General features: G+C 43.4%; 3 protein-coding genes across 16 annotated transcripts in view; 1 reads left to right on the top strand and 2 right to left on the bottom strand.

Moving 5' to 3' along the window:
• PRR5L (proline rich 5 like) overlaps positions 1-2258 on the bottom strand; it is a 72168-nt gene extending 69910 nt beyond the window's left edge. For 10 of the 11 annotated variants that reach the window (XM_054066925.1, XM_054066917.1, XM_054066929.1 and 7 more), the window contains exon 1: positions 2121-2258. The gene's annotated coding sequence lies outside the window, so the exon portion shown is untranslated. Of the gene's footprint in view, positions 1-1364; positions 1505-2120 lie in introns of those variants that run through there. The other variant, XM_054066911.1, reaches the window with a different exon arrangement.
• On the top strand, positions 269-8697 carry COMMD9 (COMM domain containing 9). Of its 4 annotated transcripts, none has more exons than XM_054066934.1 (6): positions 269-1601; positions 1702-1830; positions 2189-2418; positions 3141-3175; positions 6099-6202; positions 7028-8697. In XM_054066934.1, the coding sequence occupies exons 1-6, from the start codon at positions 1503-1505 to the stop codon at positions 7166-7168; spliced, it is 738 nt and encodes a 245-aa protein (XP_053922909.1). In that variant the 5' UTR covers positions 269-1502; the 3' UTR covers positions 7169-8697. The 4 variants fall into 4 exon arrangements, with proteins under 4 accessions (XP_053922909.1, XP_053922910.1, XP_053922913.1 ...); XM_054066935.1 differs by having other exon boundaries at positions 1254-1601; positions 1705-1830; positions 7028-8678; XM_054066938.1 differs by having other exon boundaries at positions 1278-1601; positions 2279-2418; positions 7028-8674.
• A 1947-nt stretch (positions 8698-10644) lies between these two features.
• Positions 10645-15123, bottom strand: part of LDLRAD3 (low density lipoprotein receptor class A domain containing 3) — a 127964-nt gene continuing 123485 nt past the window's right edge. Inside the window, exon 7 of the mRNA XM_054066575.1 lies at positions 10645-12783. Within this exon, the coding sequence (XP_053922550.1) occupies positions 12737-12783 (47 nt within the window). The 3' untranslated portion in view covers positions 10645-12736. The remainder of the gene's footprint in view (positions 12784-15123) is intronic.

Raw genomic sequence — 15123 nt, 5'->3', positions numbered from 1 at the left:
ATATTTATTAACGCAGGACTTTGTGTGTACAATCAGTTACAGTACCTTACTCTCACTCAGATGATGAAAGTGACACACCTTGATTAATCTGAAGACTGAAGCAGGGTCAAGAGAACAGGATTCCAGCTGCCTAGCTCTCAAACCCTAACTTTTAACCACTACCTTTTTTTTTTTTTTCTGGTGGGGGGGGGAAGGGGCACAGATACTACTGTTTAGCCCATTAAAGCAAAACTTTTGCTTTGAAAACAAAAATTAGGATCCCACTGTCTTTCCCTACACCTTTGGGTCTATTCTGTTGTATAGTTCTTAGATATTGCTGTATTTGTGTAGGTGGAAAATGAATGATCACTGCGGCAACACTAGAAGAGAGACCATTGCCAAATCTTTCAGATACTTCGTATCAGGAAGGAATAAACAATATATGTCTATGTATTAAACCGAGCTCTATGTAGCTCATTTTCATCTTCTGATCAGAGCATTGAGTTGTTTAGTACATTGACTTAGATAAGCAATTGCCATCCTCAAGACCCACTGCACACTCACTCCTGCCACATAAACCAGCTCTTCCATAAAGATGACTCTGCATGGCAGACCCTCAACTTTACCTAAAGTGCTGCCTCTGCTAGGTTAGATTTCCTGCGGACACAGTAGTAGAGAAGGCAGCACAAATACATGGCAGCTCTTCAAACTGATCAATCATACTAATTAATTTCAAGAGGCCACAGATGGCAAACTCATACTCCAAAATTTTTCTCCCAGAGCTTTGTTTCTTGTTGCCCCTAAAAAACGATGGAAAATAAAATCCTCTCCCTTTGGATTCTTCTTCTTCTGCCCTTTCAGGTTTCCCAGCATGAGAGAAAGAAATCAGTTCCTCTGCAAAAGGAAGCCCTTTGCCCTGCCTAGCTTCTGAAGCCCAATGCAAACAGCATTTATGTATTTGCATTTCTTCCCATGTATTAGTCTGCTTACAGTATAACACAAATGGAAATAAGAATGGGGTTGCTGTGACAGAATTAGTGATAAAGATCATAGGTTACCAATGCCCTGGAACCAGATGTGTTGGGCGTACACAAGACAAAGAGAAGACTGTTCCTCTCTCAGAAAGAGAACTTACTTAAATGCTTTACAAAGTGAAAAATACACACAGTTGCTAAGATAATGGTCCATATCATTGCAGCAGCGCCATGATAAATCTTTTGCCTTCAGCTCCCACTGGCTGAAACCCGAGAGCTAAATCCCGCATCCAAGACGGAGATTTGCACTGACAGAAAGAAAGATTAGCACGCTGAGAGGGCGAGGCCAGGCACTCAGGGTTCGCCCTCGCCCTTGCTATCTCGCCATCGACATCCGGTGCCGCCGCTCACCCAGCTCCAGGGCGGCAGGGGCCGCTACGTCTCCCGCGCGGGCCCGGGCTTTGAGACGGCGATAACGCGAGGATCTCCGACAGCAGCAGGAGCACGCAGATTGCCCAGCCTGCCAGCGCCTGGGCGTACGGCGCCAAGATGGCGGCGGCACCGCAGGGGGCGCTCGCCTCGGCGGATGGTACCAAGATGGCGGTGTTGCCGGACGGGGAGCTCGCAGCCCTGCAGAGCCTGCTCAAGGTGAGCGGCCGCCGAGCTGCAAGGAGACAGGGCACTCGGCCTAGCGGTGGGAGATCCCTCTCCCGTGCTGTGGCTGAGCGCCCTCCGCTTTACCGCCCAGCAGGCGCCGTCGAGGGACGCCGTGCGGCAGCTGTGCCGGGAGTGCTTCTCTAGCCCAGCCACCGACCTCGGGCCGCTGGCGCAGCGCGCCTGCCCCAGCTTCGCCACCGGCCCCGAGCAAGCGGAGCAGGTGGGGTCGCGCTGGGCGGGCCGGGACCCGTCAGGAGGCGGTGGAATCGTGGCACTCAGGGAGGGCTGGGCCGGCCCGCAGGGCCCTGGTCGTCTGACAGGGAAGCAGAGAGGGTGGGAGAGAAGGAGGGCGGAGGCGGCCGTCGCAGTGGCCGAGGAGGCACGCTCGGTAAAACGTGCTTAATGAAAGCGCAGCTCCACGCGGGTACTGCATTGAGGGGCCGTGTACGGGGCGCGAACGCAGCGCGTGGGGCGCGGTGCTAGAGGGCGGTGAGGCCCTTCGCACCTCACCTCTATTTAGGGCTGCCAGGAAGCATTTAGATGTCCGCGAGGTCCCGGTGGTGTCGGTCTCCCTGCAGAAGCTATGTCTCCTGGCTGCTGAAGGCCTTTCCCATGCTGAACATACTGCCTTAAAGCCCAGCGGAGCCCCTTCTCTCCCTTCCCCACAGCTGGTGTCTGCTTTGCACAACCTCACCAGGCACGTCGTGTACTGTGGGTTGACCGAGGCAGAAGATATTCTCTCTCTGTTTCCAGAAAACTTCCACCAAAATCTGAAAAACCTTCTGACTAAGATAATCTTGGAGAATATGTGAGTGCTACCCACTTGCCGTTTGTTTTCAGCTAGGAAGTTAAAGCCTATGTATCTGGCTTGATATGTGGATAGTTGGCAGCATGCAAAGTCTTGTTTCTATGAATTTTATGCATGCTTTTGGCATAATCACACAGGCTGAGGTGAACAGAATTGAATTAAATATGTCATCTGAGTAGAATGACAAAACATAGCCATGGTCACAGAGGGTTTTCCCAAGAATTTTGGAATTTGTGTGGGGCTCATTCACATAATGCAATGCCTTTTTATCCTAATAACTTACCTGTGTCATGTTAAAAGTGCTACAGATGATGATAAAACTTAAAGGGCTAGATTTCAGTACTACAGGATTTGATTGGGTAGCATCTAGATACCCATCCACTTACCACCTTGGCTTAGGTGCAGAAGCACTGTATGCAGTATAGCATACGTGAGGTTGTGGCAGAGGAGAGCAGTTCTGTGTGCCTGTACTGCTTCGCAGCCTATTGCTTTGATAAAACTGGGTAGAAAGGCAAATGACGTAATTGAGCTGCACTTATAGAAGAACCAGTAGCTGGTCACCAGTTTGTCTACCATTACTTGCCAATGACAGCCTTTCCTCAGCACTCAGTAGCATAGGCAGTCTGTCTGCTTTGCCTGCTTTTTTAAATTTTTTTTTAATTTTTTTTTAATATTTTTTTATTTCAAAGCACTTTTGATACTGTTTCTCCCCTTTTTCACAGCTCTGCTTGGAGGAATGAAGCAGAAGCAAGTCAGAGTAAGTAGTAGTTCACATCTTGATGCAATTAAAGTTTTCGGAGGTCACTGGAGCTTAGAGTTTAGAACACTGCCTTACAACATGTTTTCATAATGTAGCACAGGGCTAACCCCACCCCCCTTTGCCTTAGATGAAGCTGCATGATTGTGGTATTGCCAAGCTTAGCAGAGGCCAACAAGTTGGCATTCAGATCTGTGCTGCTGTGTTAAACTGTTTCCAGTCCTGAAGCAATTCCATTTAATGCTCAAATCTGTTACTACCCTGCAGAATGCAGCTTGTAGCAAGTATTTGCAAAACTTTTAGAAAGTGAGGCACTCTGGCCTCCCCATTCAGTCTATTAAGTGATGTCCATATTCAATAACTGCACTGTAAAGGATATATTGGGAAATACCTTATCTTTGCACAGTAGTCAATCCTGAGCGTTCTTCCACCCATGAGTCCTGCTAGAACACTCACATCTTTGTATTCATTCATCATAAATCATTCATTTAACCCTGTTAGAATGAGATTGTCTTCTAGGAAATGATGGATAGTTTTATTATTGTATTCATGAAATATCTGACATATAACACGTAGCGACACAGGCAATGATTTAAAGAACAGACATTCCAACCAGTTGTTCTATGTTAAGATGAAAACGTGGATGGTTTCCTGCCCCTCCCAAGCCACTACTAATCAGTCTTTGAAAATTAACATAGAAGGCTGAACAACTGTATTTTATGTCGTTGCAAATGCTGCCAAGTGCTAGTCCTGAGAGACTGTGAATTAGAGTTAGTTCCAAAAGAAAGAGCACCCAGTTCTGCACTGCCCCCTGGAGTTCTGCTCAAAGGAGCAGGAGGAGGAGGAGGGAGAGCCTCAGCAGATAGAAAGAGAAATTTCATAAGCACAGTTAGGAAGCTCCTTGAGCATCTGGAGTCTGGAGGAAGGCTAGCAATCAACCCTTGGGGAGGAAACTAGGCATCTTGTGCTAGACACAATCCAGACATGCTGCAATTGCCTATTGGGAAAGCTCTCTCTAGCACTCAACAGAGGTTTAGTCTTTGCCTCTTCATCTCCCTTTGTTACCCTCAAATAGATGTCAAATAACTACTGACAAACAGGTTTGATAAGGCTGCACAAAGACACTCAAACCTACCAAGCACTACAGCTAAGTTTTAAATAGAGTTTGAGAAGAAATGACTGCTTCCCTGCAGATCGTTTATGGAGTTGGTCCTGCATTTCATTGAGACTTTTTTTAAAATTCCTACCTGATATAAGCAGGAACAATGTTTCTTTAGGCACCCAGTAGCTATTTGTTCTCATGTAGTTACAGCAGTTGAGCCTCTTAGTTGCAAATGCCCTTTTCAAACTGAAAGCATTTATTTGTTCTCATGTCCTTAGTGTGGGCTTTTTTCTAGTGAGAATTTACTGTTTTTCCCAGGAAACTGGATGCTGTACTTTTGAACACAGAAAGTATAGCTCAGCTCTTCTCAGAAAATGAGTTGAAAAACATGCAAGAGGGTTCTGACTCTTATAAATGTGATGGTACCCCAGTAGAAATGACTTTAAGTAAGACCTGTTAAACTGCACTTTACAACTTGTTTTCTTTACATATGTTTTAAACAAGGATTTTACCTTAGAGATATTTTCCAGATTTCTGGGTTCTGGTGGTAAGTTGTACTTAACCACTGGGAAGTCAAGTGTTCAAGCCTCATCTTCTAACATTTGCTGTTGTTATCTGCTTGGATAAGTAATTATGCTTTCATCTGGCTTGCAGTTTGTTTGAGAAAAAGCTTGTAAGTCTGAGATGAAACTGTCAATACTGTTCATCTTTCTAGGTTAAAGTGGTTTTTTTTTAAATGAAAGTAGGAAAGTTAGGACTTTATTCAAAGTCCTTTTTTTTCAAACAGGGAGGAAGGATATTTGTATGCCACCCATCTAAATATCTGCATCAGTTTCACTTGAATATATTATTCAAACTGTTCCTTTTATTTATTACTGGCTGCTGAAAGACACTGTTGAAAAACATTATGCTCACAGGAACATACAAAGAGCACTTGCAGCCAGCCTGTTGGTGCCAGAGTTTTGTTGGGAGAATCTTAATCTCTACTTCTGTGCCTGTTTACACTATGATTAGGGACTCTTGAGGGTTCATAGTGCAGTGAGCTCTGTTAACTACACACTATTGTGAGAGAATATGCCCATCTCCTCTCTGCAAGAGATAGCTGCACAAATTTCTTGGCAGGGCAGCCAAGAAAGATCTGTCCTACATGCCTTGGAGGCTCAATGGGGTCTTCAGCCCTGAACTATTGATATACCAGGTATCATTGCAATACAAGATATCGTCTGGTCTTGCAGCAGACAGCTAAATGATTTCTGTTAGGCTATGTCTAATTAGGATGATATGTTCGATATTTTTAACAAATTGGCAGGATGTGAAGATTGCAGTTTACTAATACATATGCTGTACTGCAGGGCACTTTTATTCACAGTCTGGGGAGCTTAAATCCATCAATAAATCATGTTATTTCAAGAGCATTCCTGTATGCTTTCTTATCAGTTACAGAACAGAGCAATAAGCATGTAGGTCCTAGAGCAACTCATGATGAAACACTAGTTGAGTGTGGCAGGCAGCAAGGCAAGGGTTGAAGAGGTGAAAAAGACATTTTACTGCTCCCCTTCTGCCAGCTGCTTTTTGAATTTACCTGTGCTTGTCTTGCACTGTACCATCCTTGGATGTGAACCCTGTTTGTCGTTCTAGTGTCATGAGAAGGCCTTCAGAGACTGCCTTATCGCAGAGTAAAAATAATGTGAAACCACATACTTAAGTTGTACATTTTTCAAAGCCAGAAGTGGAGAAGCATCTACAAGGTTGTACTCACAGGTTCCAAAGTCTGTTGTCATGTGCTGCCAGGCCTAATAGACCAATTTTTTAATACCTCAGTCTCCCTGCCCCGGCTGGTCGACATGGACTGGAGGGTGGACATCAAGACTTCTTCAGACAGCATCAGCGGGATGGCAGTCCCTACTTGCCTGCTTCAGTTAAAGGTAATGTTAGTGGCTGTAAAGGATACAGCATCAAAATAATTAAGTCCAACTCCTGATTTACCAGTGTTAGTGCAAAACAATTCACACAGGCATCTAGTGCTTGCCTGTTGGCTGGTGGCAATTAACAGACTGTCACACAGATCTTTGAAATATCACAGAACCAAGGAATGATGTTGCCAATGAAAGTCCTCTTTTTCATGCAAGGAAAAAATTTCTGTGCCCGAGGATGCAAGAAGGCAGCATATTTTTTCTGGTTACTGTTGTTCTCTACAGGAAGAAAGAAGATAAATTATGAAGTCATCACCCTTCAACTCTTAGACTCTTGTCAGCATGGTTAGCTGACTGCATTAGTTGAAAAACGATTTCATTACTGATAACTTCCTTCACTGGCTACGTTTATTTGGGAAGTATGGCTAAAATTACTGGGTCTACTCTGTAGAGTTCTGGATCCCCTCAAACAGTAAAAGTGGGATGTGTGGGTTTCAGAGGAGAAGGAAAAAAAAGTTATTTTCTGTGTGTGGGATGGAGTTAAGTATCCTGTGTGGTATCTGCTAAGATGCTTTTGGTATGGATGTGGCTTCCTGCCATGAGTCTCTTTGGAATTTCCCTATACTCATGGCAGTGTATGCATACTTGCATGCTGTCAATGGGAGGGCACTTCACTTGTGAGGCACACAGCTTAGAAGATGTGCCGTAGTCCTTCAGGATGCCAAATGTAAAGCTTTTTTTCTTAATCTGTCTATTAAACACTGACTTTTGTAGTGGCACTGGAAAAACACATGAATATTTTTTTCGTACAGCTAATGTCTGCATTCCTGTTTTCAGATTCAGGAAGATGTTGCCTTATGTGGAAATAGTCCTGTTGTTTCTGCACTAACTTTGGAACTGAGCAAAGAAACCCTGGACACTATGTTAGAAGGTCTAGGAAGGATCCGAGACCAACTTTCTGCTGTTGCAAACAAATGAATGCTCAAGGGCATGGATCCTAGGTGTGAGGAAGGGAAGTATTCTCTACCTTCAACTGTCATAAGTTGCAGCCTAGTGTAACATGTTTTCAGTTTTAATAAAACAAAATAAAAGAGATTTCTTTATTGAGTTAATAAGATGGCCTTTGAAAAGCTAACACTTTCTACATTCTTTTGGTCTGATGCCAAAAAGAGTTTTCCCAATATGTTGTTGAACAAAAGCTGGTCTTTGTTTCAGAAAAGGCTTTGAGGGCTCAGAGCTTATCTTAATCACAAGGGTCATAACTGGAAATAGTAAATAGCTGCTGCCAATGAAGCTAGTGCTATTTCTGTGCCCTGAAATTAGGATCTAAAACGTCTAAGCTGGTTAATGGACTGCCTTCCAGCATTAGCAGACAAGGTGGGTGCTTCTGTCTGGAATGTGCCTGTACTGAAGGGCATGCTGGATGTAGCACAGCCATGCTTGAAATTGTGATTACAGGATAATGCTTTGAAATAGGGTAGTTATGCTACAACACATTCCCTTCTTATCAGCTTCATAGCACCATTTGCAAAATGAGTAGCCTGAGCTTCTTTAGATCTTTAGCAGCAAGTAATTTCCTCATTCTGTTTGGAAAAAAAAATAAAATAAATAAAAGGAGTTCAGATAATTTGTGTTTGTGTTTATTGGACTCTGGGTTTTACCTTTGCTGCATAAAACCAGACTGGGAAAGTAAAGAATATAATGGCTGTTGATTGTACTGTAGGAAATCCTTCTGTAGCAATGTGTGCCTATACTTCCCCAAAGCGTTCACTTGTTTATTTGTATGAATCTTCATTTAATTAAGAAATGAACTGCTAATTGATTTTGCTAATCCTTTTCAGTCTAGAAGAGATGCCTTGCGTTACCTCAGCCTCTTTGTGATGGTGCCTACTTTCTAGCTGGTTTAATGTATGTTTACATTTGTTGCTGAAGAGGGATCTTTTGTTTCCTGTTCATCTTTTAAACTGTTCTTCGTTGAAATACTGTTTTAGTGCACCTTTTTCTATGGGTACCAGCTCATGCAATGTTACAGGTGGTGACCCTGACCTAAAACTTCGTAAATTGAAGTGCATTGAAATTGTGGAAGAGTAAGTGCAGAAAATGAATGAAATTCAGATTCTTCTTTCTGATGAACTTGTATAATGCTCCAAACTGAAAGACTGATCCAAATACTTAGTTTATGTCAAAGTCCCGTGTTTCATAAAACATTTGTCTCTTCTTCAGGAAACAAAATGTTGTCTCTTGTATTTAGAAACATTAAATCATTCAAGAAAAGCGCATAAACTACATAACTTTGTTAATGAATTTTATATGTTTCCCCACACAGTGCAGCCTAGAGTATAAGTGTAAATGAAGCCTGTGCTTTTAAAAGATACAGTGTAATACAGCTCGTGTAATACAAGGTGTGAGGTGTAGGACAAGTCACTTGTTAAGGTCTACATTGAGCAAAGATTGTACAGTATCAATGTAAATGGGTACATTTCATATAGAGGAGATTGATATTCAAGAATCCGTTCCATAAGATTCAAGCTGTAAAAAACCTTTGCAACAGACTTCTTCAGTTTGAGGAAATCTTATTGCCTTTGCAGCCTGGCCTTAAAAAAGTCTCATATAGTTTATATAGTACTGTTTGTTGTAGAAGGTAATGAGTAGATAATGCATAATGAAGTACTCAGTGTTAGAGGAGCTGAGGGGGTCGATACACAAAGGAAATCCTTGAGGTAAATACTGAAGTTATAGTCAAAATGTTGTAGGGCTTAATGAAATGAAGAACTGCTAGTTGCATAGAGTTCTCATACAACTGTAGAGCAGTTGTAAAGAAAAGAAAGACTTTAAACTGGAAAGACTTTTCCAGTGTCAGAGTGATGCTATCTGCAGGTAGCTAGGTGTTGCTCGTGGAGATTTAATAAAGGTTATCCACTGGATCAGAGGCATGACAAACATCTGATGACTTGAAAGGGATATATCTCGCGTCATTCTACAAGAAGATAGGGATATTTTTCTAGCTCACGATTTAGGAGGCTAAGAGAATTTGCCTTCAAATCTTTGCCTGAAGTGTTAAATATTTTCTTGTCATTTCTTGCCACCTTTGCCAAAAGAGCCGAGACTACTCAGAAAAGGTTATATAAAACAAGAGAGGCTGAGTAGGGCTGTCATTGCTCAACCAGCAAGAGTACTTCACATTAAATTCATACTTACGGCGACTGCGATGTGCAGAATAGTATGCCTGCTATTGCAGGCAAACATATGTGATCTTTCTGATAAAATGATTGCTCTCAATGTCAGTTAGTTTTATCCTCCCTCCACATATTGCTGCTGTTTTGTAGGTTAGCCTAAATGTATTCAGAACTACTTTATTATCATCTTGTTCCTGTGTCAACACTGTCCTCTTTAGCTTCCTTATCTCCTGCCTTTCCATTTTTCCCTCATACTCAAGCAGTGTGATCCCCGTCCACTTTTGATGGCTAAGCCTAGTATGTTTTATATTCTGTGCCTTTGAATATTTTAGTGGCCGTTCCTCACTTACAGTTCGCGTGTCCCTTGAATGGGATGACTACAGCTGTTTGTTTCTGCAGAAGAATAGTCCAAGGACATTAATAAAGAATAGAGCAGTCATAGTATGTGAATCACCTAAATGAATTCCTCCCCCCATGAAACCACAAGCCTTCATTGTGAAGTGGAGCTCAAAAATTCCATCTTCATTCCAGTTTTTGAGGAATTAAAAAAACACTTCCTGCACATACAGTGTTTGTCAAGTGGTAGCTTAATTATGCTAAATGAAACACTGATAAATTTATTTGTAAAACACTAGCATGCAAGTTAAATTCAAATTGTAGTTTCACAGTTCAGACATTGTGTTGGATCTAAGTCTGTCAGTGTGTTGAAAAAGCATTGAAAACATTAAATCCTACTACTATTTAAAACAAAATTTTGCATCCTCTTAATGCAAGAAAATGTGTTCCTTAGGGTGTTCAGGGTAAAAGTGAATAGATGATGTGATGGAGAGCAAGAAGAGCTTAGGAAGAAAATGGCTTTATGATTGCTAGCTTCTACTTCAATTAATCATCATTAAACACTGGTTAAAACAGAAGACTACTTTACAATATTTACATGTTGCAGATCGAGTATTTTGCGTGGTTGTGATTAAGCAACAATTTAGATTTATTGATAATTTAAGATAGATCAAATAGTTGGATGTTTTGCAGCTTGTAATTATAAACCAATTTAATGTTTAACAAATTCATTCTATGGAATCTATTATAATCAAAACAGCAACTTGGTTACAGATTTCCATTAATACCATTCAGACTTTACTACACAGTGTTTCATAGAATCATAGAATCATAGGGTTGGAAGGGACCTTAAAGATCATCTAATTCCAGCCGCCCTGCCATGGGCAGGGACATCCCACTAGATCAGGCTGCCCAACACCCCATCCAACCTGGCCGTGAACACCTCCAGGGGTGGGGCATCCAGCATCCACAACTTCCCTTGGCAACCTTTTCCAGTGCCTCACCACTCTCATGGTGAAGAAATTCTTCCTAACGTCTAGTCTAAATCTGCCCCTCTTCAGTTTATACCCATTCCCCCTTGTCCTATCACCACAAGCCATTATGAATAGTCCATCTCCAGCTTTCTTGTAGGCTCTTTTTAGGTACTGGAAGGTTGCTATAAGATCTCCTCTGAGCCTTCTCTTCTCCAGGCTGAACAAGCCCAACTCTCAGTCTGACCTCGTATGGAAGGTGCTCCAGCCCTCCAATCACCCTTGCAGCCCTCCTCTGGCCCCATTCCAACAGTTCCATATCCTTCTTGCATTGAGGATTCCAGAACTGAACACAGTACGCCAGATAATGTCTCACAAGAGGGGAATAGAGGGGCAGAATCACTTCCCTTGACCTGCTGGCCATGCTTCTTTTGATGCAGCCCAGGATATGGTTGGCTGCCTGAGCTGTGAGCGCACATTGCCAGCTCATGTCAAGCCTTTCATCGACCAGCACCCTCAAGTCCTTCTCTGCAGGGCAAATCTCAATCACATCATCCTCCATAGTGTACTGGAAACGGGGATTGCCCCGATCCAGGTGTAGGATCTTGCAGTTGACCTTGTTGAACCTCATGAGGTTCTCACAGGCCCACTTCTCCAGTCTGTCCAGGTCCCTGTGGATGACATCCCGTCCTTCTGGTGTGGCAACTACACCACTCAGCTTGGTGTCATCTGCAAACTTGCTGAGGGTGCACTCAATTGTTTTGCAGAATCAAACTCTATAAACCAAAATGAGTTATAAAGCAGGTATGTTTATTTCCAACGCTGGGGTGCAAGGGGGTTCTCCTCCTAGCTTGCACACCGTATAGCTTAACAAGCAGCTACTTATAGTGTAAAGACATGCATAGGTATAAGCACCTACTACATATTCATAACCTTTCCCCGCTTTGTATTATAATTAGATCTGGAAAGTTTGCTCCAATCTTGCGCCTGCATAGTGCCTCCTGATGGTCGTTGGCCGGGGTCTTAGGGATGAAGTAGGAAGTCTTCCTCGGGATGAATATATTTCTTTTTGAACTTTGCGCAGACTCAGTCTCCTCTGGCTGTTTTCAAACTCCTGAACCAAATGCAGCCAGCTTTCTGCATTCCAATGCCCACTTATCAGTAAACTGCTGCTAGCTGGCTCCTTCATTATCAACTTCCAAGGTCCTCAAGGCGAACAACGCCAAGCTCTAACAAACGCTCCCAGCCCCCCTTGTCTGCTTTTGCACGTCACAATCTAGCTTTCAATATCATTGATAAAGATATTAAACAGCATCGGTCCCTGAGGAACACCACTTGTCATAGATCTCCATCTGGACTTTGAGCCATTGACCACTATTTGAATACGATCATCCAACCATCAAATCCATATCTGTCGAATTTAGAGAGAAGGATGTTTTGGGGGACCATGTCAAAGGCTCTACAGAAGTCTAGATAGATCACATCCGTTGGTTTACCCATGTCCACTGCTGCCATTACCCCATCATAGAAAGCCACTAAGTTGGTCATACAGGATTTGTCCCTGATGAACCCATGCTGGCTGCCATTTATCACCTCCATGTCCTCCGTGTGCTTTAGCATAGCTTCTAGGAGGATCTGTTCCATGATCTTCCCAGGCACAGAGGTGAGGCTGACAGGTTGGTAGTTCCCAGGGTCATCTTTTCTACCCTTTTTAGAAATCAGCACAACGTTAGCCTTCTTCCAGTCACCAGGGACTTCTCCTGACTGCTATGACTTTTCAAATATCATGGAGAGTGGCTTGGCAACCACATCTGCCAGTTCCCTCAGGGCTCTGGGATGCATCTCATCAGGTCCCATAGACTTACATGTTCAGGTTCCTCAGGTGGTCATGAACCTGATCCTCCTCTACTGTGGGAGGGGGTTTAACCCCTCGTCACCATCTTGCTGTCCCATGACCCAGAAGGGGCAAGGAGACTGGTTATCAATGAAGACTCAGACAAAAAGTTTGTTAAGTACCTCAGCCTTCTCCCCATCTGTTGATACGTGATCACCATTTCCAACCATCAGTGGGGGTACGTTCTCTTTGGACTTCCTCTTTTGATTGATGTACCTGTAAAAGACCTTCTTGTTAGTCGTTACTTCCCTCGCCAAGTTCAGCTCCAGCTGTGCCTTGGCCTTTCTGACATCATCCCTACACAACCAGGCAGTGTCTCTATACATGTCCCATGTTACCTGTCCCTGCTTGCACTGCCTGTGCAGTTCTCTCTTCTTTTTAGTTTAACCAGCAGGTCTCAACTCCGCCATGCTGGTCTCTTCCCTTTCCTGCCTGATTTTCTTCATAAGGGGACCAAGTGCTCTTGTGCTTTGTGTAAAGCATCCTTAAGTATTTTCCAGCTCTGTTCCGCTCCCTTGTCTCGGAGGACCACGTCCTAGGGGGTCCTACTGAGTAATTCCTTGAAGAGCTGGAAGTCTGCTTTCCTGAAATTTAGCGTCCTGACTATACTCCTCACCTATCCCATATCCCTCTGGACCTTGAACTCCACCAGTTTACTGCATCCCAGGCTGCCACTGATCCTAATGTATTGGTGAACATAAGGTCCAGTATTGCACCTCCTCGAGGAGGAGTCTCTGTTAGCTGGACTAAGAAATTATTCTCAATGCACTCCAGGAATCTCCTGGATTGCCTGCAGCTTGCCATACTAATTTTCCAGCATATGTTGGGTTGGTTGAAATCACTAAGTAGGATGAGAGCCTGCAAGCATGAAGCCTCCTGTAGCTGGAGGCTTCATTGGTTGTCTCTCCTTGATAGGATGGCCTGTAGCTGTTCCCGTTGGTTTTTCCATCTTTAATTTTGACCCACAAGCTTTCAACCTGTTCGTGCCTGCTCTTCAACGACAGCTTTTCACATTCTATCCCTTTCCTGAGATAGAAGGCAACGCATCCACCTCTCCTTCCCGGTCTGTCCCTTCTGAACAGCCTGTAGCCATTGATAGCCACATTCCAGTCATGGGATTTGTCCCACCATGTTTCTACGATGGCAACTAGATCATAGCTTTCTAGTATGCACAGTAGCTTCCAGCTCCTCCTGCTTGTTACCCAAGCTTCGTGCGTTAGTGTAAAGGCACTTCATCTGGGCTGCTGGTTGTGTCACCCTCCCAGTGGACCCTTTATTACCTTATAATGTTACTTATAACATTATAAGATGTTTTGGACAAGTATACTCCCTAACACCTGACCCTTGACACCTACCCTCCCACCTCTTGTTACAGGCTAGCTTGATGTTATCCCACTCCCCCTTTGTGTGTAGTTTAAAGCCCTTTCTACAAGCTCCTGGAGAAAGACCCTCCCCCCCCTCTGAGAAAGGTGGCTCCTATGTGAAGCCTGTAATCCTGGTGCCATGTAAGCCATTCCATTATTAAAAACCCCAAAGTTATTGCAGTGACACCAGCCACAGAGCCATGTATTAATTGACTGGATCTATCTGAGCTGTGCTATGTCACCACCTGTAACTGGAAGGAGGGAACTAAAACTCACCTGGGCCCCAGATTCCCTCAGTAGCCATCCCAAGGCCCTATTTAAATCATGAAGCACATATATAAGTACAAAGATATAAGGATACACATTTGCACAGAGATATAAAGATATATGAAGAGATAGAGATAGATAAAGAGGTTAGCCTATTACTTAAATTTTCCCTCTCGAGATTAGTGAAATACTCACTCAATGCATTGGCATTCCTCAACAGACTATGGTCAAGCCTCAAGAATTCAGCATCATCTGGCCTTTCTGTCTGCTTTGTTAACAAATGATTCTGCATGCTACTCCTGACAGGTGTCTCGGCTCAGGGAGAGTTTGCTGGATACAGCCTGCTGTGATTCAGAAGAGCTCAAAGGGCCTTTTATATGATTTGCTTACTCATAGGACTTCTTTGATATAACTGACATTCATCAGCTATATAAATATTCAAATGAACTTTTTAATATTCATTTTGGCCACAACTTCATATAATTCTGACAGCTTCTACCAGATATAAAACCACCACACTTGGGCCACAATCCAAATATCAGGTATATTAAGAAGCTGACCATCAGTCACCTTGACAACCAACTTCAGCGGTGAGGGGTCCTATCCCAGACATAACGACATCCCAAGTGCACTGAGGGGATGACTCAATGCAGTGGCCCACTGCATTTTTACAGTAGGTATTCTATCCCACAGTATGCCTGATCAAGATGACCAGTTATCAGTCCCATCCTTAGGCAATAAGGGGATTTTCCTACCAAACAGCAGCTTTGGTTATGTTAAGGGGATGCCTTGAAGTCTGGATTCATTGCCTCATTACAACTTGAATTCTTTTCCCCAACAAGCCTGGGTTGATGTGTACCTGTTCTCCTCTGAATCAGCCAGTGGCTTGGAGGGTTGGGGGGAATGTATTTTTCCAACTAAGTCC

This window comes from Cuculus canorus, chromosome 5 (assembly GCF_017976375.1).
Source record: "Cuculus canorus isolate bCucCan1 chromosome 5, bCucCan1.pri, whole genome shotgun sequence".
In the NCBI taxonomy this organism is placed as follows: domain Eukaryota; kingdom Metazoa; phylum Chordata; class Aves; order Cuculiformes; family Cuculidae; genus Cuculus; species Cuculus canorus.
This window is presented reverse-complemented; position numbering and strand designations above follow the sequence as displayed.

What these genes read in the sequence shown, in the direction of transcription:
- COMMD9 (XM_054066934.1), top strand. Translation starts at nt 1,503, where the DNA reads ATGGCGGCGGCACCGCAGGGGGCGCTCGCCTCGGCGGATGGTACCAAG. An exon ending in AAGATAATCTTGGAGAATAT is followed by an intron (nt 2,419 to 3,140) that starts GTGAGTGCTACC and finishes CCTTTTTCACAG; the next exon opens with CTCTGCTTGGAGGAATGAAG. An exon ending in TGAAGCAGAAGCAAGTCAGA is followed by an intron (nt 3,176 to 6,098) that starts GTAAGTAGTAGT and finishes TTAATACCTCAG; the next exon opens with TCTCCCTGCCCCGGCTGGTC.